Source organism: Chiloscyllium plagiosum, unplaced genomic scaffold (genome assembly GCF_037043375.1).
Source record: "Chiloscyllium plagiosum isolate Xiang-an unplaced genomic scaffold, Cpla_swu_hap1 HiC_scaffold_5, whole genome shotgun sequence".
Classification (NCBI taxonomy): domain Eukaryota; kingdom Metazoa; phylum Chordata; class Chondrichthyes; order Orectolobiformes; family Hemiscylliidae; genus Chiloscyllium; species Chiloscyllium plagiosum.
Window position 1 is genome coordinate 96,452,764 of NW_028270143.1, and position 22,335 is coordinate 96,475,098.

General features: G+C 40.1%; 1 protein-coding gene across 3 annotated transcripts in view; it reads right to left on the bottom strand.

Annotated features, from left to right (window-relative positions):
* Positions 1-22,335, bottom strand: part of LOC122550082 (integrin beta-1-like) — an 82,239-nt gene that overhangs the window by 23,883 nt on the left and 36,021 nt on the right. The window contains exons 1-10 of one of the 3 annotated variants that reach the window (XM_043690609.2): positions 21,612-21,688; positions 13,438-13,507; positions 11,992-12,077; positions 10,695-10,911; positions 6,395-6,565; positions 6,065-6,303; positions 5,492-5,650; positions 5,246-5,341; positions 268-357; positions 18-158 (exon numbers count right to left, since the gene is read on the bottom strand). In XM_043690609.2, coding sequence (XP_043546544.1) covers positions 18-158; positions 268-357; positions 5,246-5,341; positions 5,492-5,650; positions 6,065-6,303; positions 6,395-6,565; positions 10,695-10,911; positions 11,992-12,077; positions 13,438-13,507; positions 21,612-21,617 — 1,275 coding nt within the window. In that variant the 5' untranslated portion in view covers positions 21,618-21,688. Of the gene's footprint in view, positions 1-17; positions 159-267; positions 358-5,245; positions 5,342-5,491; positions 5,651-6,064; positions 6,304-6,394; positions 6,566-10,694; positions 10,912-11,991; positions 12,078-13,437; positions 13,508-21,611; positions 21,689-22,335 lie in introns of those variants that run through there. The other 2 variants (XM_087987522.1, XM_043690610.2) reach the window with 2 other exon arrangements.

Here is a 22,335-nt window from a genome sequence, read left to right on the forward strand (position 1 = left end):
AGAATGAACTATCTTACCTCATCACCAATTTGAATGCCTAAACACTTCCTGCCTTCTTCCCCTGTATGAACAGTATTATTTTTACAAAAGGCTGTATAATGTATTGACACTCCTTCTGGCAATTTGCTGTTCTCAAGGATTACCTCAGATGACAAAGCCTATGAAAAGAATTATGAGAGTTGTGTTGATAAAAATATATTCGTAAAACTGGAGTGGTAAAATTAAATAAATTTTGATGCAAGGGCCAATTTAATAGTCAGCACTTACATGATAAGCATCAAGGATCAGCTTGATTACATTACTAGAGTTTGATGATAGAACCCCCACTTCCGATTTTGGAATGAGATCATGGAGCGCCTATTAATAGAACAAAAATGTTATGAAATGATAATACTGTCAAGTCACAAAGGTTTTCACTTAAAATAAAGCATGAATCAGAGATCACTTCTGTTTTTCGCATCTGTTTAGATAAATGGGAATCACAGAAAATGAAGGAGTAGGCTATTTGGACCTTCGAGTTTGCTCTGCCATTCAATATGATCGTGGTTCATTATCTGACTCAGTACCCATTGCCCAGCTTTCTCCCCATACATTTTGATCCTTTTAATCTGAAGATGGTATCAACATCAATGTTTTGGCCTCAACAGTTGCCTGTGGCAAAGAATTCCAAATGCTCACCACTCGGTGAAAATATTTCTACCCATTTGTCCTAAAAGACTTAATCTTTATCCTTAGACTGTGAACCTTGGTTCTGTACTTCCGAGTCATTGAGAACATCCTTCTTGCATCTTCCTTTTTTTTAAAAGTAGTTTATATGTTACGAGACCCCCGTGCTATTGTCTTCCCTGTACACCAGTCCCATCATCCCAGGAATCAGTCTTGTAAACATTTCAATTCTTTCCATAGTTTTTATGAAAGGATGTACTAGCTAAGAACTGCAGATGCTGTAAACCAGAAACAAAACAGAAGTTGCTGGAGAAGCTCAGCAGTTCTGACATCTGGGAAGAGAAATCAGTTAATGCTTCAGGTTCGAAGATCCTTCCTCAGAACTGATGGTAGCTAGGAAAATGATGCTTTATATACAGAAGATAGGGTCGAGTAGGGGAAAACAGTAACAATAGATGGGGTTAGAGCTCAAAGAGAGAGGAGGAGCGTTGGACAGACAAAGGAGTGTGGCTAGGAGGGTGACAGCTGTTAATGGAGACCGTTAATGGTTAATGATAGTAATGTGTAATGGAAGACTATGTGATAAGTCCACACCCCCCACCAACCCATCTTCCATACCCAGCACCTTCCCTTGCAACTGCACGAGGTGTAAAATTTGTGCCCACACTTTTCCCATTCACCTCTGTCCAAGAGTCTAAAGGATCATTTCAAATCCGGAGGTGATTTTCCTGCACATGCACCCACCTCATCTACTGTGGACATTGCTCTTAATGTGGTCTCCTCTACACTGGGGAGACAGGACGCCAATTCACGAAGTGATCCAGGCAATATCGCTGGGACGCGTGCACCAACCAATCCCACTACCCTGTGGCCAACCACTTCAACTCCCCCTCCCACTCCCCCAATGACATCAAAGTCCTGGGCCTCCTCCACTGCCAAATCAAATCCACCCGTCAACTGGAGGAAGAACGCCACACCTTCCACCTTGGGACCCTCCAACCACATGGCATCAACATCAATTTCACCAGTTTTCAAATGTTCCCTCACCGCCACTTTATCCCAGATCCACCCTCCCAACTCAGCACCACCCTCTTGACCTGTCCTACCTGTCCATCTTCCTTCCCACATATCCAATCCACCCTCCCCTCCAGCCTATCACCAACACCTCCCCGCATCCACCTATCGCCTCTTTCCCCCCCCCCCCCCCCCCAACCTCCCCCAACCCCCAGATCTCTCATTCCCCCTTCACATCCCTGACAAACGGCTTAGGCCCGAAACATTGACTCTCCTGCTCCTTGGATGCTGCCTGGCTGGCTGTGCTTTTCTAACACCACACTCTCGACTCTAATTCTCCAGCATCTGCAGTCCTCACTTTCATCTATGTGATAACGAGGTCTGCTGTGTGGCATTGGGACAGTTATTGAGAGAGAAATTGAATGAGACATTGAATACAGAGGGCTGCAGGTCCCCAAGCAGAAAATGAGATGTTGCTCTTGTTTGTGTTGAGCTTTGCTGGAGCACTACAGCAAGCCTGAGACAGCAATGTTGGCCAAGGAATAGGACAGATGTGTTAAAGTGGCAGGGGTGGCCATGGGTACCCTCATGGGCCCAGTTATGCCTGTCTCTTCATGGGATCTTTGGAACATTCCTTGTTCAGGTCCTATTCTGGCCTGCACTCAGCACTTTCTCAGACATAGCCATGATATCATTGGTGCTGTTTCCCCCTCTCATCCAGAACTGAGAAAGTACACTTCCAATTAACACCACGCTCTCGCTTTCACATGGTGCATCTCTGACTCCTCTGTTCCCCGACATCTGTTTCCATTTATGGACAGGACCCTCATATCCACTATAAACCCACCGACTCCCACAGCTACATGGACTATACATCCACGCATCCTGGGTTCCTGTAAAGACTCCATTCCATTCTCCCAGTTCCATCTCCATCGCATGTTACGACGAGGCCAGTTTTGACTAGGGTGCCTCAGAGATGTCCAATTTCTTCTTCAACTGAATTTCCCAGCACCGTTGCCAACAGAGCTCTCAACTGGGTCTGACCCATCTCCCACACTTCTACCCTCAACCCCCTTTCTTCCCTCCCACATCAGTGACAGGGTTCCCCCTTGTCCTTACCTACCATCCCACCAGCATCACACACCAGACCTTATCATACAGTATGCCGTTACACACTACCTATTATTAGCCACTAACAGTCTCCTTTAATAGCTATTCATTCTCCTAGCCAAATAGTTATTCCCTCCATTGCCTGTCCAACTGTTCTTCTCTCTCTTTGGGCTCTATCCCCACCTCTCATTTTCTGTTTACCCTCTTCCCCTACCCTACCTTCTGCATATAAACCATAATTTTCCTAGTTACCATCAGTTTTGAGGAAGGGTCATTGGACCCAAAACGTTAACTCTGATTTCTCTTCACAGATGTTGTCAGAACTGCTGAGCTTTCCCAACGTTTGCTAGAACATTCATCCTCACAGAAAGAAGGCCAAAGTGCATAAGGGGTGTGGTTGTTCCAATGCATTGCAGGCAGACCCCTGCTTCTATAGCTGAATTCTCTCGCTATGAAGGCCAATATAATATTTGCTTATTTCACTGCCTGCTGCACCTGCAATGCTTTCTTTCACAAACTGCTACACGAGAACACCCCCTTCCCCAATCTATTGTTATTCAGATATTAACCTACCTGCCTGGTTCTGTTACCAAAGTGGATAACCTCACATTTATCCACATTATACTGCATCTGCCATGCATTTGTTCATTTACTTAACTCATCAAAATCGCATGAGGCTTCTATGTATCCTTCTCACAGTATATCCTTCCACCCAACTTTGTGTCATTTGCAAATTTGGGAGACATGACACGTAGTTTCTTCATCCGAATCATTAATAATATATTGTGAATAGCTGGGGTCCAAGCAGAGATCCCTGTGGTGACTCACTAATCACTGCCTGCCACCTGGAAAAAGACCCGCTTATTGCTTTGTCTCCTGTCTGCCAACCAGTTTTCAATCCATTTCAGTCCACAATCTCCAATCCTATTTGCTTTAAATTTTGCCTACAAATCTATCTGTTTCCTGAAAACCATTGTTAATGTTATAATACATTCGACAGTTATCTTTATCACAGCAGTTGAATCCTGGGACACCTAATAAAGAAGTTATGCACTGTCAATGAATAAGAACTTTGGAAAAGGGTACAGTGCAGATGAACGAGAACCAAGTGAGGAGGACAAATGAACACATTTGATTTCTTTGATCTTGAGCTTACAAGTCTGACGGATTTTTTTTATTCTTTCGTGGTTTATGGGCATCGCTGACAGGGTTAGAGTTTGCTTTCCATCCCTTATTGCCCTAAATTGAGAGGCTTACTCGAAAGGCAGTTAAGATTCAACCACATTGTTGAAGACCTGGAATCAGAGATAGGCCAGACTAGGTAAGGATGGCTGGTTTCTTCCTTAAAGGAAGAGGTACTTTCAATCTTATCCTTAAATGACAGATTCTAAAATCGAGGTCAAACTAACTGGCCTATAGGTTCCTATCTTCTGCCTCCTTCCTAGCTTAAACAAGGATGTTTCATTAACTATTTTCTAGTTCTGAGACATTCCCTGATTCATGACTCTGAAAGATCATTACCAGTGCCTCCACCATTTAGCTTTCTCGTTCAGAATCCTGGGGTGTAGCCCATCTGGCCCAGATGATTTCTGCACCTTCAGATCTTTCAGCTTCCCCAGCACCTTCTCCTTTGTGATGGTCACTACACCCACCACTGCCCCTTGAAGTTCTGGCGTACTGCTGGTGTCTTCCATTGTGAGGTGCAAAGTATCTATTTAGTTCCTCTGTCATTTCTTTGTTCTCCATTACTACTTTACCAGCCTCATTTTCCAGTGGTCTAATGTCCACTTTTGCCTTACTTTTACCTTTTTTTAAAGCTATCTAAAAAGTCTTGCAATCTTCTGAGTAGCTAGCTACTCTCATGTTTCATTTTCTCTCCCCTTTTACTTTTGCAGTTATCCTCTGCTGGGTTTTCAAGGCTTCTCAATCCTTTGACTTCTCACTAACCTTCACCATACTTCTATGTTGTCCCTGACTTCCCTCGGCAGCCCTGGTTACCTCGTCCTCCCCTTAGTATATTTCTTCTTCTGTGGGATGAATTTCTGCTGTGCTCCCAAGTTGGCACTGCAAAGTCCTGCCATTACTGCTCCATCCTCTTCCCTGCTAGGCTCCCATCCAATCAACTTTGGCCAGCTCCTTCCTCACATCTTTGTAGTTACCTTCACATCTTGACGTGGTCTGGCTTACATGTAACTCCAAACCTACAGAAAAGTTATTGAAAGCCTCTGGAAGACCCTTAAAATGCACTCAGTTCAATGTAATTGGAGACGGACTGGCTTTGCTGGTAACGTCCATATCTCATGAAAGAATAGCTTGAAAGCTTAGGCAAATGGAGTTGAATTACAGAGCAGGATAAACTGAATGGCAGAATGTGCTTGAGGGGCAGATTAGTCTTCTGCTGTTGCTCCATTTTTATAGCTATAACTTTGATGAAATTTCAGCATTTTGTACTTACCTTGTACACACCCTTGAATTCTTCTGTGACTGCAAAAATAGGTTGAATATTATTGTCACCAAGTTTTTGCACCAAATGAGCAATAGATGGATAATCCTGTTGACAAAATTTCAGAATTACTGCTAAATTTGAACTTTATAGACAATTATATAATAATGTGTGTAAGATACAAGGAGAGGCTACATAACTATTTTTCAGCAAATAACACTCAGGTGTTACACTGCCGAGGTTAGATGGTAAACTTACAAAATGGTCACTCATGGTGTAGAGACCTTGTGTATCAAGATGGCAATTCCCATCATTTGGTAAAACAATACCACCTAGTTTACCATCTCCAGCAAAGTGAAATCCTGCGTCTGTAGAGAACACCAACAAACGAGTGACATTGCGCCAGCCAATTCTTTCCTGTGAAAGACAGAATAATTAAGTTGTGTTCCAAATTGCTTCCTAACTGTGCTGGCTAACTTATTATGATTTTCACAATAGATTTATTTGGAAAAATGGGAAGTAGGTGGAATCAAATGGCCCAGATGAAAACAGCAACACCATGCAGAAAAAGCAGAAGTGAAAAATCCTGAAGTTTCTAGTATAGAAAAGAGAGCATCAGGAGAAGATGGACTAAAATATATAAAAGATAAAAATGAAGAGCAGATGATATGCAAATCCTAGTTACCATTATGAAAGCACAACTAGAAAAAATAAAATACAGTAAATGAAAATAAATTCAGAACAGTTTAGTACAAATTTCAGAACAAGCTAAGGAACAGAAAACATTAGGATTATTCAAAATAATATTTGGGGACAATTATTTTCACTTACTCCACAGACAGCCACCTGCATTATGGCATCAAAACCTCCTTCTGGAGAGTCCAGGTTCCCAGAAATAGTCTGGTTGCTTACAAGTTCGTTGAACTTTGATCCATCATTGGTCAATGACAGGACATTTTTGTAGCTGAATGGACTAGTACATACTTCACCACTTGAGCAAGGATTCTTCCTTTTGGCTGGGGTTGTGCTGATGTAAGGCATTACAGTCTTATCCACAAATGAACCAAATCCTAAATAAGAACAAGTTTTTCACAAGATGAAGTACTGTCTGTTAAATACACAATCTCAAAAAAGGCAGTGAAAATAAATGATTATTTTTACCAATTCGAAAATCAGACGTTATCTTTTGCATTTCAGTCTGCAATTCTGTTCCTAACTTCTTTACGTTTTCTAAATCATCCTTCATAGAAAAGGAGAGGTCCATAAGATAGTAGAGATCAATGGGATAGTCTTCTGCTCTCTTAAAGTACAATGGAAAGGTTTGTGGCTCTCCTGGGGGGAAATCAAAGTGTGGGTTAGAAACTGGTATTTGAAATGCAAATTCACAAGCTTAATATTGTTGAAGAAAATCGGTGCTGATAGCATCAACCACTGTATCGTGAGAACTGCAAACAAGTGAATACCACAAATATGGTCTTCTCTTTTTTGTGAAAATGGATGACAAGAATAAATTTAGTCATACATGTTAGCAACACGTCAAGGATATTTGCAACCTTGTATTTACTAATTAAGTAACCTTAGTCAATGGTTCTGAAATACAGGTCAGAGAGAAAGCACCAAGACCAAATGATTATCCGAAAGCCGTCACAGTTTAATCACAACACCCATTAGGAAAACAGTGAGGAGCACAGTAAAATGGGGGGTATATGAAGAAGGTTTAGATGGTGAACAGTGATGAGAAACCCTCAAAACCTGACACACAAAGTGGCTACTCACAAATGTAACAAACTCCAATAATAGTCGCTTTAGCCTGGACATGAAACAGACATTTTATTATTCAGTTCCTCGAATAGTTTAGTAAGGACAACATAAAATTTGTTTCATGTGACATAGCCAGCCCTAACCTAAAAGCTAAAGTTAAAAGCTCAGTGATGCTTTGAAGTGGTATAAGGAAGTATCATCTTTTGAGAAGTGGAGTGAAAATTGAATCAAGGTCTCTATTTGAAGAAAATTAGGTGCGTTTGTCACATATCTTTCCTTAACCTTTATCAAGAGACCATTTATTTCTTTCCTACTTATGGGATCTTGCAGTATACAAATTGATTGATGCATTTAATTATAAAATAACATTAATGTTAATTACCTAGCTGTAGGGTTTTGGCATGAAGACCATATAAAGCAATAATAAATTTTCATTTCAAAGAAAGGTGGCAGATAAACACTTATGCTAAATCAAGGAACATTACATTAACAAAGAGTAATGAATGCAGTGCAATAACCCCACTATCCTATTCCAAATAAATAAACCCCATTTGCCAAATTCATAATTAACAAAAAGAAAATTTTGAACTTTAAGAAATCGAAGGCTCCTTTCACATTTGGATTCAAATCGATTGAACAGCTGAATACCTAAATACACAGAAATTAGTAGGCTTGGTTTGGCTGTGCAGAATATCCTCCAAACTGTCTTTTATATCAACAGTGGACAGCAAGATTATTCCAACAATCTGAAGGTACATGATAGTCTGATATTCATATCCAAGAAAATTGGTCATAAATAAAGAGCAGTTGTAAATGGTAGCTTTTCAACTCTCAGCAAGATTCTTAGTCACTGCTTGGACTGCAGCTTGTTTTGATGTAGTTTAGAGACCTATACCTGGGTGTACAGGAACAACTTCAGAATTTGCAGACAACATTTTTAGATTAGATTAGATTAGATTACAGTGTGGAAACAGGCCCTTCGACCCAACAAGTCCACATCGACCCGCCGAAGCGAAACCCACCCATACCCCTACATTTACCCCTTATCTAACACTACGGGCAATTTATTATGGCCAATTCACCTGACCCTGCACATCTTTGGACTGTGGGAGGAAACCGGAGCACCCGGAGGAAACCCACGCAGACACGGGGAGAACGTGCAAACTCCACACAGTCAGTCGCCTGAGGCGGGAATTGAACCCAGGTCTCTGGCGCTGTGAGGCAGCAGTGCTAACCACTGTGCCACCGTGCCGCCCATCCTGGAAACAGGATTGCATTAACTGCAAAGGGATATAAACTGGGACAAAGGACAAGAAGCTGGCTGAACTTTTCTGCATTAAAGTGAGAGCAGATTCATTTTGATAGGAAGAGGTGGGAGAGGCCATAAAATAAATACAATTCCAAAAAGAGGGTGCAGCAGCAGATGGACCTTAGGGATGTGTGCCCACCATTACTGAAGGCAGTACAGCAGGCTGAGCAAGCAGTTCATAAAGCAAATAGTATCTTGGCCATTATAAATAAAGGCATAGAGTACAAAAGAAAGATAGATACGTTAAAATACTGCCTCAACCTCAACTCAGGAAGCGTCCACTCTGTCCACCAACTTGAAGGTGGATGTGAAGGCTTTAGAGAGGGTGCAGAAAAGATTCAAGGGATTCAGGGATGAGGAACTTCAATTATTTGAAGCTATAGTTTTTCTAAGATTGATAGGGGGATGTAAATCATGAGGAGAAAACAGTTCTGGCCACCAGAAGGATCAAGAACCAGAGATCACTGTTTAAGAGTGATCGTCAACAGAACCAATGACATGAGAGAAACATCTTTATGAATAGAATGATTAGGGTTTGGAATACATTCCCTTAGCATGTGGTGGATGCAGGTTAATTCAAGACCTCACAAAAAAGTATCAGATTATCTGAAATTAAACCAATTTTTTGAGGTTCAGGGTAAAAGATAATAAAACCATAAGTTATGAAGAGAAGAATTAGGCCATTCAGCCCATCAAATCTGCTCTACCATTCGATCATGGCTGGTATGCTTCTCAAACCCATTCACCTACCATAATCTTGATCCCTTACTAACCAAGAACCTATCTATCTGTCTCAAACACATTCAATGACTTGGCCTCCACAGCTGTCTGCATCAATGAGTTCCACAGATTTACCACTCTGGCTGAAGAAATTCCTCATCTCAGTTCAAAAGAGTCATTCCTTCACCCTGAGGTTGTCACCCTTGGATCCTAATCTCTCCTACAGGCAGAAACATCTTCTCCGCATCCGTATTCTCCAGGCCCCTCCGTATTCTGTAAGTTTCAATCAGATTCTCCCTCATCTTTCTAAACTCCATTACATACAGATGTCATCAACCATTCCAAATATGACAAGTCCTTCATCTCCAGGATCATTCTTGTAAACCTCCTCTGAACCCCTCTAATGCCAACACATCCTTCCTTAAATACAACGCCCAAACTGCTCAAGGCACTCACCATTCTGACTTACAAATATATCACTGTTCCCTCACTGTTGCTGGGTCAAAATCCTGGAATTCCTTCTCTAAGGGCACTGTGGGTCCACCTACAGCACATGAACTGCAGCAGTTCAAGGAGGCAGCTCACTTCCTTTTCAAGGGCAATGAAGGATGCCAATAAATACTGCCAGCAGCAACACCCACATCCCACGAATGCATTACAAAGGCTTGAGCGTTATTGGACCTGCATTCCTCCAGTAAAGGGGGTGTATTCCACCACAGCCCTGATTTGTGCCATGTAGATGGTAGACAGGCTTTGGAGAATCAGCTGAATTACTCACTGAAGGATTCCTAGGGTCTGATCTGCTCTTTTGGCCACAGAGTTTATAGGACTAGTCCAATTCAGTTCCTGATCAATGTTAACCCCTAAGATGTTAACAATGGTGGTAATGCGATTGTATGTCAAAGAGTGATCGTTAGGTTTCTCTTGTTGCAGATGGTCACTGCCTAGCACTTGCTAAAAAGTAGAACTGGACCACCTCATTGACTAGTCATTCATCAGAATATACAAAAGTTTGAAAACACGTACCAACAGATTCAAGAACAGCTTCTTTCTCCTTTTATCAGTCTTATGAGCAGACCCCTCATATTAGAGTTGATCTTTCTCTGCACCTGCTCTATGTTACAATACTATATATTCTGCATTGTGTTCTATTACTCTGATGAACTTATGTAAGGCATGATTGGTCCAGATAGCATGCAAAACAATACTTTTCATTCTATCTTGGTGCATGTGATAATAATAAATAAATCAAAATCAAATCACTAAACCGGCCTGCTCTCCCAATTTAATATGTCAAGCTATTTTGAATATTGAAGTCCTGATCAAAATGAGGACAGTTTTTAGATGATGTAACTTGTGGCAATTGAGATGTCTATCAGTTAGCTGCATATTTATTTCACAAACATGCTGTTAAGAGTAGGCAGCTTACATGTCCAGAATCCCTTGACTGGGCGCATACACAATGCAGTGCTGCTGTGTGTCCTAATGGTAATGGAATTTTTCAGGACATAAAATTAGCTCTGAGCACCCGATAAACTTCCAACTAACCACTTTGATCTGCCATGATTGTTATTAGGCATATATTTGAAAGGTTCAGTGACTATTTATAGCAGTGCATACCAAATTAAAATCAGTTTATATCAAGTAACAAAACCCAAACTACAGAAATACCTGATCGTAATTTCAGAGTTAGCTTCTGCGGTCTGATCTGTGTAATGTCTTTCAGCTCTACCTTTTCGCCACTTGTACGTCCAGTAAGTTCTTTATTAGCATCTACACGTTGTGAACCTTTTGGATTTTCAATATCTTCAATTTCACACCCTCTCTTTTTTAGTGATTCTATGTCATCGCACCGTGCAGAATTTGGTTCTCCCTGCTGCAAGAATTTCTACAGAAAAAAAGATATTTTTAAGATTTCTGACATCATTATTATTTCTTTACATTTGATGTATTTTTATAATCACATTGCAGTGTGAGGTAAGGAGCTGGGAGATGCATATTTGAGACAGAAAGAGCAGATATCCCTTCATTTGGGAGAGGTAGATTTTCAAGACTGCCTGATTTAAATAGGAGTGATTACATACTCATAATTCTGTTCTATTGGGATGCCAAGCAATTTAGCACCTCATTATTCTCCCCCACCACATATCATTTAGCCTCTAAACATTTGGAAAACCTGCTCCAGAGGTGAGTAATAACATTTCTGAACAGATTGATTTTAAAAGTTATGAAGTCCAGTCATTATTGCAATTTAAGAAATGCAGTCAGATATCTGAAATAAAGATACAGACTTGTCCTGTTCCACGTGCTCTCCCTAGTTTTAAATCCTCATCTTGCTGCCTTTTTTGTCCTTCCAATTCATGGAACAACTCTATACATTGCTCTCTATTTTCCTAATCATAGTTCTTCAGATCTTTCACTGGAATTTCAAGATGCACTTTTCCTTTTTATCCACCATCATGTGCTTGTGCTTTTAATTCCCAGTTGTATGCAACACCCAGTTCCAATCCTGTTACTTTTATTAAATTCCTTTCTATACTTTTCTTTAAAAAAAAATCAACATTATACATTCTTCTTTAATAACTGGCAACGACTGGATAAGAATAATTAAAAAGATCATGGTTAGTGATGCTGTTTCTTAAAAAAGTTTTTCAGTTTCATGTATTAAAGAATGAAAACATGTAAAATATTTGAATGTTAGTTTAAAAAAACATCTTATGTTGGTTAAATGCTTTGGTAAAATGTTAAAGCCAAAATGCCAGAAGTGCGTAACTCTTAATCATTAATGTTGCCAAAAGGTTTTTAGGCTGAATTCACTTCCGCCTGTGAACTTCTAACTTTGAAACCATTCACGCATGTTTATAGTTTATACATATTGCATTACTGCAAAGTTATCTAAACTTTCTAAGAATACTTAAGATAAAGCAACAACTAGTACTATGTCCTACTTCTATATTTGAAAACTTACATTTTTGGTGCACCATCCACAATTTCTACCAGCTTGTATACAGTCCCCACATGATTTGGCATTGGCTTTCAAACACTCACTAAGATCTGCATTTAAAAAGGTAAATTAAATTATTGCAAACATGTCTAGTCATTTACAATAAAAGGTACTAAGTAGTATGTCACATCTCAGATACCACGTCAGAAATAACGTCAACTAAACCAACATATAGATTAAGATACCTGAACCATGAGGAGAGATCAAAATCCTGGAATATGTATTCAAAACAGAAAATGTGTCAAATATTAATGGAATAAATAAATTTACCCCAGAATTATTTACAATTTCACCATTTAGCAGTTGTGTCATCAGCAAAATTTATGCTATAAACAGGAAACATCAGCTCAGTGTCTAGTATATTTTAACAGAAGAACATAAGAAATATGAGGAGTAGGCAACTGGTTCGTCAAGCCAGCTCTGCCATTCAATAAGATGATCTTTTCATGGATTCAACTCCATTTACCTAACTGCTAACCATAAACTTTAATTCCTTTACTGTTCAAAAATCTATCTTTGCCTTAAAAGCATTCTATGACGTAGCCTCAACTGCTTCACTGGGCAGGACATTCCACCACTTGTGAGAAGGAGTTCCTCCTCAACTCAGTCCTACATCTGCTCCTCCTTATTTTGAGGCTAAGCCCTGTAGTCCTAGTTTCACCCACTATTGGAAACAACCTCCTTGCTTCTCTTATCTATTCCCTTCATAATTTTATATGTTTCCATAATATCCTTCCTCTTTTTGTATTCAAGATAAGTTAAATGTTAATTAATTCCATAACAGTAAACCTTTTTAATTTCATTTAATAGTTTAATGTTGCCAAGGAACTGAATAGAGTATTGTTATAGATTTATGCACTTGGACAGACAGCTCTATGAAGGACAAAGTCAGAATTTAGGGAAAAAAGATTTTGTGCAACGGTATAGAAGTGCAAGTGTCCTGTTGCTATGATAGAGATAAAGAGTTTTAAAGTTCAGTCGAGAATCAAATAAAATTTCAAGGCTGAATAATTTGCTTCAGTGAGGAGCAATAGCCAAAGGTGAAGAAAAAATGGTAAGTACAGAGTGTGTGGCAAGGTTAAAGACCTTGGTAACGTTGTAGCTTATCCATCATTGAGTATCAAAGTAGTTTGATGACACAGCCCCAATAGCACGGTTGAGAGAAGTTAAAGATAGAACTGGCCAGAATACCTGTGAAAGACAACCCATTTCTCCAGATAATGTTGCAAAAGGCAGCATTGTGATGAGGGAGTGGCCATGGGTAGCTCTTTTGGCTCACTTGAAGTATTGATGATCTTGTGGAATCACTTGGGCTATCGGGAACACAATGATATTTAAAGGGAATACAGTATTCAGGTTTGAATATCTACCTAAGTGCATAGTGATATACTGGTTTAGTCAATATGTTACCTGATTGGGCAAGTCCATCCCACATGCAGCAGCAAATCAGTCCAATATAAATGATATACTTCAAAGTCATCTGAAAGGAATAGTAAACAAACACAATGAAAAATACAGAATTACAAAGCTACATATCCAAACTCCTGCTCATCTTCATCTCCAGTTGCCATCAACACTGAAACAGAGTCTAAGTAAACACCTTACAAAGGCATTTCTCTATAGCTGTTACAGCATTTCGATCTCAGAAGGAAATCAACTGAACAAAGAAAAATGATGCCTCTCTATGAAACTTAAACTCTCCTCCATTCCTAGATCCCAGACTTGTATTTTCACAATCCTCTAGATCAATTTTCTCTTATCCCAGAATCACCTTCAATACTCCTATTTTCTTAATTTCTAGGACCCCACTTTGCAATGTTCCTGGAACCTCCAAACACAGTGTATCCAATTCTGCAAATCCACTCTTCCACCACTCTCATAATATTAGATTATACAATTTAATTGCAGCAATTTTGGATCTTAGTGCCTGCTTTAAATGGTCCATGCATCAGAGCGAATGCAAACCCCTCACTCTATCTGTATGATACAGAAGATCTGTTAATATTTGTTGTCACACATCCTACTTAGCTTCACGTATCCTCTAGGGTGCAACGTAGGAGCAATAAACCGGACACCTCTGGATACCCAAGGGTATCGAGGTCTGGACAAAAAGGAAAAAAAAGTGAGACATATAACAGGTACAAATGGAGCAAATCCCAAAATGAATAGGAGAACAAGTGGGGAATAAAAAATGCTGGCAGGCAAGTTTAGGGAGAATCCCAAGATATTCTACAAGTATATCAAGAGGAAGAGAACAAAACGATAAAGAACAGAGACCATTAGGCACCCAGAGGGTAATCTGCATAATACAGAGGGCATTGGCAGAGTGTTAAATGAGCATTTCACACCTGCTTTTACTCAGGAGAAGGTGGATGCAAGTACAGAATTAAAGAAAATGGACTGTGATGTTCTTCAGCAGATTGATATAAGCAGCACAAAGGTATTGAAGGTTTTGACAGATTTTAAAAAGTGGACGCATCCCCAGTCTGGACATATGCAAGGCCATTGTGGGATATGAGGGAGGAAATTACAGACTGCTAATGTGGGTCCACTTTATAAAAATGCAGTAGATAACTCAGGGGAAGATAAGGATCTTCAGGTGCTTGTCCACAAATCCCTGAAGGTGGCAGAATACGTTAATTGGGTCGTTAGGGCATACAGGACACTCAGAAAATAGAACAATACAGTGCAGCTTAGCACATGAGCAGGCCCTTTGGCTCACTATGTCTTCCCACCAATTGCTTTTATCGATCATGGCATAGATTGAAAGAACAGGGAGGTTATGTTGGGACTGCACAGAACTTTGGTTAGTTAACAGCTGGAGAACTGTGTGCAGTTCTCGTCACCACACAATGAGGAGGATGCAATTGCACTGGAGAGATTGGCAGGTGCAAAGGTGAGTCTCCAAGATGTTGCCTGCATGAAAGCAATTCAGCCATGAAGAGAGGCTGGATAAGCTCAGGTTATTTTCTTTGAGGCAGAGAAGGTCAACAGAGAACATGGTAAAGGTGTGTAAAATTATGGGGAGCGTGGGCAGGGTAAATAGAAAGCAGCTGCTCCCTTTAGCTGAAGAGTCAATGACAGTGGGGTACAATTTCCAAGTGAAAGGCAGGTGGTTTAGGAAAGATTTGAGGAAAACTACTTTCACCCAGAGGGTAGCGAGCCTCCGGAATGCAATATCTTGGAGGGTATTTGAGGCATGTAACTGCACAACCTTTAAGAAGGATGAACACTTGAAATATCATAATATTCAAGGTTATGGCACTAGTGTGGGAAAGTAGGATTCGTGTAGGTAGTAGCGTATTTTTGGCACGACAGACTTGAGGGACCAAAAGGACTCTTTTGTACTATACTATTCTATAAAATAGGGCACTTGCACGTGAACATTAAAATATAAATAATTGTATAGCACGAAGTGAAATTCAAAAATCACAATTCAACCTATAGCCCATTGTACATGGATTATATGTGGAATTGCAAAGTGCACAATGAAGCTCTCTTTGTTCTATTTCAGCGATGTTACTCAGATCACTCCTTAGAGTCATAGAGATGTACAGCATGGAAACAGACCCTTCAGTCCAACCCGTCCATGCTGACCAGATATCCCAACCCAATCTAGTCCCACCCGCCAGCGCCCGGCCCATATCCCTCCAAACCCTTCCTATTCATATACCCATCCAAATGCCTCGTAAATGTTGCAATTGTACCAGCCTCCACCACATCCTCTGGCAGCTCATTCCATACACGTACTACCCTCTGCGTGAAAAAGTTGCCCCTTCGGTACTTCCACGTCGGTCTTTTTTAAAGAAAGCATGCACCAATCATTTTTTGGCCTCAGCAGGTTACCCCCAAATAATCTCATATTGTGCTTATAGCCACAGAAACTGGATTATTACTCCGGAATCTGGTACATTTCCAAAGATCGATTTTGGATTAAACCTTGCTTTGACTGATATTCATATGAATAACTGTCGATTTTTCATTAAGACCTCACTTACTTTCTAGGATTCCCTGTCAATAACGCAAAATCTTCAATCATTTTCATGTAAACGTCAGGCAGAAGCTCTTGACATTGGAGAATGAATCGATTACGCTTTCACATATGTTTAGTTAGCATTGTTCAGATTTTCACGTGAAACTAATACACAAGGCAAGTTTTAAAAACAATTTCTCTTTAAATATTGAATCATAAGAATCCCTACAGTCTAGATAGAAGCCTTCGGGCCCACTGAGTCTGCACTAACCCTGCAAACCGCTTCCCACCTGAAGTGGGAGTTGACATGGGGCATGCTGACACGGGGCACACAGACACAAGATGGCCGCTGAGCCATTACGTGGAAAAGTACAGAGAAGCATACACAGACACTGCCTGAGGCCAACAGGATACCAGCACAACAGACACAGAACATGATAGTTAGTCTAAGGCCGATGGGGGAGAGAATACACATCAGTAACATATACTGACCTTCAACAGAAATGCTAACTACCCGAGACTGCTTGTATACAAGTTTTAATACATGTGTAAGATTTGCAGTAATGGAAAACGATCTTCTTTCTAAGGAAGAACAATCACGACCAACTACTGCAGCGATGGATTTCTGCATAGCTGCTGAAACTGACAATGACTCTGTAATGTTTTCTATACAATGCTGCACAAAGACTCGATATCTGAACCATTATACCATGAAATATATAAAATATCGTGACGTGCTCAGAGGGAGAGAGAAGGCTCGCAGCTGACAGCCATGCTGCTGGATGTCTCTTTTCCCCCGGAACTCTGGTTTCTTTGTACAATAAACTCTGTCGTTGAATTCTAATTCGGACTCCACACAACCAAACGCACTCCCCCACCCTAAGCCCATAACCCCACATTTACCATGCCTAATTCACCCAGCCTACACATTCCTGGACACTATGTGACAATTTAGCATGGTTAATTCACCCAACTTATACATCTTTTGACTGTGGGAGGAAACCGAAGCACCTTGAGGAAACTCATGCAGACACGGGGAGAATGTGCAAATTCCACAGACAGTTGCCTGTGGCTGGAATCAAACCTGTTTCTTTAGTGCTGTGAGGCAGCAGAGCTAGCCATTAAGCCACCACACAGCATTTACCCACATTCTAAATTTGCAACTACTGCCACTTAACTGCCACTTAACTACCACGTCTAGGTGGTTCCTGTTTGTCTAACGAGGATGCATCTGATTAGAACTAGCTACAAAAATCACTTACAGCAATGATTAACATTTTTGCTTCCACAGCTTCCAAAGTGACATTATAAAAATTATGCAGACCCTGCCTCCCCCAAGAATACTTTTCCTCTTTAAAACTTTGCCACACTTAAATATATAGACTAAATATATAGACTTATCTTTTTTCTTAATATGACTAGACAATCCAGTGTCAAATCTCCGGGCAGTAATTGAAAGAGGTTGAAACTGAAAGGTAGGATCAGAGGATGAGGCTGCCTCCTGCAAACAGGGCTGTCAAGGTCTTAATAAAACCCTTCCTTAGTATGCAGCATTGGAGCCCCTGGTGTCATATAACTAAGAAATACTCTTCTTTTCAGATACTTGGCACTGTTTCTTAGGAGGTGATTGTCCTTTGCACTGTTCTGCGACTTGCAGACAAATTGATTTGCAAATGGACTCAAGACAGAACCCATTTGCAACCTGGGGATAGTCTGTAATGCCTTCAATGAATAACTGCAAATTCAATGTAATTTTATTCTTTTCCATTACTTTCACATCAGAAATAAACAATGCCAGCTCTGACCAGAAACGAGTCCTGTATCAGCATTGCTGATACTCTGATCGATCTCACCTGAAACATCACCTCTCCTGCTCGACCTGCTTTTTCCAGCTCCACATTTTAATGACCCAACGGAATGAACAAGTGCAAAGAGGAAGCACTTCTCTGTTCACTCCATAGCTACAGAAAGCTATTTTGATTCATTTGCCTTTGTTTCTTAAATAAATTGAGGAAATCTGCTTTTCATTGCTGCTAATGAAAACTTCAAATAGGTCAATCCAGGTGTACACCACTCTGCACCAGATCACTTTGCCCAGTCATAGAGTCATAGAGATATACAGCATGGAAACAGACCCTTTGGTTCTATCCTGCGAATAAACCCACCAGTAACCTCCACATACTGATGAATGATGTAAAACCAAACGACTGAGTAAACTGAACGACGGACTGGCCACATTTCGCTCAGAAAAGTGAGTTAGGCAAAGAACACTGGTCAGGAGAATGGTAGACTGAGATAATGGAAGAAGCAATAGTTTGTTTTAGTTACTTTTGAAGGACTCTTTAGAAACATTTCACAAACCAACAACCCATTTGACCACTAGTTGAGAAATCCTGATTTATAGAACCGAGTATAGCATCAGGTATTATCAGACAAGTATCAAAGCAATTTTAACAATTTACAATGAATATGGTAACAGAATACCCATTTTAACAGCAAAGTGGTCAATTTTACTTGCAATACTTAATTCAAGATATTGAATTAACAAATAAAATTGAAGACAAGAACATTTGATAAGTGAATTACAGGTAGAATGCTCTTTACTGACATTTCAATAATTGAGGCGGCTTTGCAGACATCAAGTGTGCAGAGATCTCCTGAAGTAGTTAAAAAAAGTGAAACCAATGCAATATCTCTAATTAATTGACTGAATAAAGTGTATAACATAAATAAGCAGCTACCATAAAGCAACAAAAAAAAAACATTCACACAGTTCCTAAATTGCCAAGGGACGAGGTGGTAATGGAGATATAGTTGGATTACCCGAAAGTTCCACCAGCTACTTTTAAGCATCTCGAAGGGGAGTGGATGGCAGAGAGAGGCAAGAAAAAGTTTGCAGTTGTATAACACCTTCTGGAATATGTCATTCAATAACATTGAAATGTAATTACTTGTTTAGCAGAGATCCAGAGCAATCAGTCAATGTGTGCATAACTAAGTCCGACAAACAATGTAATAGAAACCAGTTAAACCATTTTAAAGGAAATAATATAAATTATTAGTCAGGAAAAAAGCGAGAATTGCTCTAAGGTGTCAGTTTAATGCCTCAACCAAAAGATGACAGCTCTGAAGCCGAGCACTCCCTCACTCACTGAAATAGCAAAATGGGTTGTGCACCTGTCTCGGAGTTGGAACTTGAATGGCTGCCTCTGACTCAGAAGCAGAATGCCAACATTGAGGCAAGACTGACATCGGGGATTTTCAGCATGGAATCCAGAAAACGTCAACCAGCAAAATGCTCAATTGTAATAAGACAAAAAGTGTATACAAGATGTCATAAACAGGATTGAAAGACTGGGAAACTATAAGATGGATATTAGACATAGACAATGTGAGCCTATGGAGATATTTATGAGAAAAATAATTTTAATTTGGACATATTTGGGGGAAATAGGTAAGAGGAAGAAAACCTTGGTTTTTCACATTAATTGCATAAAATTTAATAACTCAGTGAATGTTCAGGATGCAAACTATCCTTTTATTTTCAAGTGTTTTTGTTGGAAAGAACAGTGGTAAATCACATGCATTTTGAGATTTAGTTTTATTCTTTTTAAAACTCAACTTCTTCAGGAACTAAGAAGGTGCTGGAGACATCACACTCATTCACCAGCATTCAGCGAGTAAAGTAGAGTGGGTCTTTTAACTGCTGCAGCCCTGGTTTTGACAGGAAACTCCAGAAGATGGTTCCAGTGACAATAAAGAAAAGACAATCTATGCTGGAGGCAAGATATTATAACTTGAATGTGTGAGCGTTACTATGAATTTTCTGCTCTCACCTTAGTAGTGAAATTCACAGATGAGGAGCATTTTAATAAATTTGGTGAGTTGTTACAGTTCAGTGGCAGGGTGCAATCAAGCAGACTAAATATTTGTGTTTAGTTACAAGTTTTAAATGATAATTCTGTAAATGGGTTTCTTTTGAATTTTATGAAGCACTGAATTGCAGAATGCTCTTCTCAAAAACTGTTTCAATACTCTTTCAGACTTCACTTCCATTTAATTAGAAAAACAAACTGGTATGATCAGCTAAAAAGCAAACAATATTCGTTACATGCTGAACTCTAACTTCTCATGCTCTTCAGCAATGAAAATACGTTTTCATGAAGCTCTTTACTTAATTTTGTTCTCATAAAGACTACATAAATTAATTCCATGTGGAGTCAAAGGTAAGCGGTTAAGGCAGCCATTTTATGCCCAGTATTCCATACTTACATGTAGTTCTTCTATAATATGATGATTGTGTTCTTGTGCAACCCCGCATCATAGAAAAATCTACCACAGTTCTGGTTTTAGACTTGCAGACAGTGGCCAGACTTTGGAGAGTCAGTTACTCACTGCAATATTCTTTGACTCTGACCTGCTCTTATAGTCTGTTTTTATTTGGCAAATCCAGTTGCATTCTCAGTTATTGGTCACCCCCAGGATGTTGATAGTGGGGGATTCAGTAATTGCAATACCATTGAGTGTCAAGTGGTGAAGGTTAGATACTTACTTATCGGAGACTGTCATTGCCTGGTATTTGAGTGCCATGAATATTACTTCCCACTTGTCAGCTTAAGCTTGAATATTGTCTCAATGCAGCTAAATCTGAATGTGGACTACTTCAGTATTTGAGCCTTCATGAATGGTGCTGAACATTGTTCAAACATCCCCACTTCTGACCTTATGATGAAGGGAAGGGCACTGATAAGCAGAAGAAGATGGTTGGGCCTCGACACTAGTCTGAATGTCTGCTGCAGAGATATCCTGAAGCAGAGATGACTGCCCTCCAACAACCACAACCATTTATGTGCCAGGTATGACATTAACCAAAGGAAAGTTTCCCCCTCCCAATTTCTACTGGCTCCAGTTTTGCTAGAGTTCCTTGATGCCACACACTGTCCAAGGATGGAGCTCAGAAGCATACTTTTACAAGTCAAAAAAAGACAAGATGCCACAGTCCAAGAGGTGATGAGATCAAAAGTTGAAAATATTCTTCTTGCACAATGACAAAATAGCATTAAAGGGGAAGTGAGAAGCCAGGAACAAAAGACTATTAAAAGCCTTGAGCAGACTAAGGTAAAAATCACACAACACCAGGTTTATTTGGAAGCCCTAGCTTTTGAAACGTAGACAGCATTTACTTCATGCAATTGTGGTACCACAGGTGGATGCGAACCACTGTAAACTCGTGACTGTTAATGCTGTTGACGATATGAAAACAGAAAATCATGGAATTTGCAGATATAGCTTAGACACATAGGCAGTTAAATAAAATTCAACAGAAACTTAAGATTTCAATAATAGCCACAAAAAGTTTAGTAGGTACACAATTAATTGAGCTAGGAGTCTGGTGCTGGAAAAGCACAGCACCACACTCTTGGCTCTAATCTCCAGCATCTGCAGTACTTACTTTTGCAAAATTAATTGAATTCAATTAACAGGAAAAGATTCAAACAAAGATGGCCTCCCATGCAAGCATAAGACCATAAGACATAGGAAGTCAGGCCATTCGGCCCAGAGTCCACTCCGTCATTCAATCATGGCTGATGGGCATTTCAACTCCACTTACCCGCATTCTCCCTGGAGCCCTTAATTTCTTGTGACATCAAGAATTTATCAATTTCTGCCTTGAATAAATTTAGCGTCCCAGCCTCCATTGCACTCTGCCTTTAGAGAAAACGACAGTACTTTAGATACTCAGCTGCTTGCTGCTAGAGAGATTTATTCATGACAGATTCTTTTCTGACTAATACTTATTCCTTTGACAACATCAACAAATCAGAATATCTAGTCATTTGGTTCCTTATACTTTGAGAGATCTTGCCTTGCTTTCCATGATTCGATGGCTGACAGTAACTTCATTTCAAAAGGTAATTAATCAGTTGTAAAGAACTTAGACATGCAGAGATTGCAAGAGGTTCTATATAGAGTCATAGAGACATACAGCACAGAAACAGATCCTGCAGTCCAACTCATCCATACCAACCAGATATCCTAAACTAATCTAGTCCCATTCACCAGCATTTGGCCCATATCCCTCTAAACCCTTCTTATTCATATACTCAGAGCTGAAAATGTATTGCTGGAAAAGCGCAGGTCAGGCAGCATCCAAGGAACAGGAGAATCGACGTTTCGGGCATAAGCCCTTCTTCAGGAATGAGGAAAGTGTGTCCAGCAGGCTAAGATAAAAGGTAGGGAGGAGGGACTTGGGGGAGGGGCGTTGGAGATGCGATAGGTGGAAGGAGGTCAAGGTGAGGGTGATAGGCCGGAGTGGGGTGGGGGCGGAGTGGGGG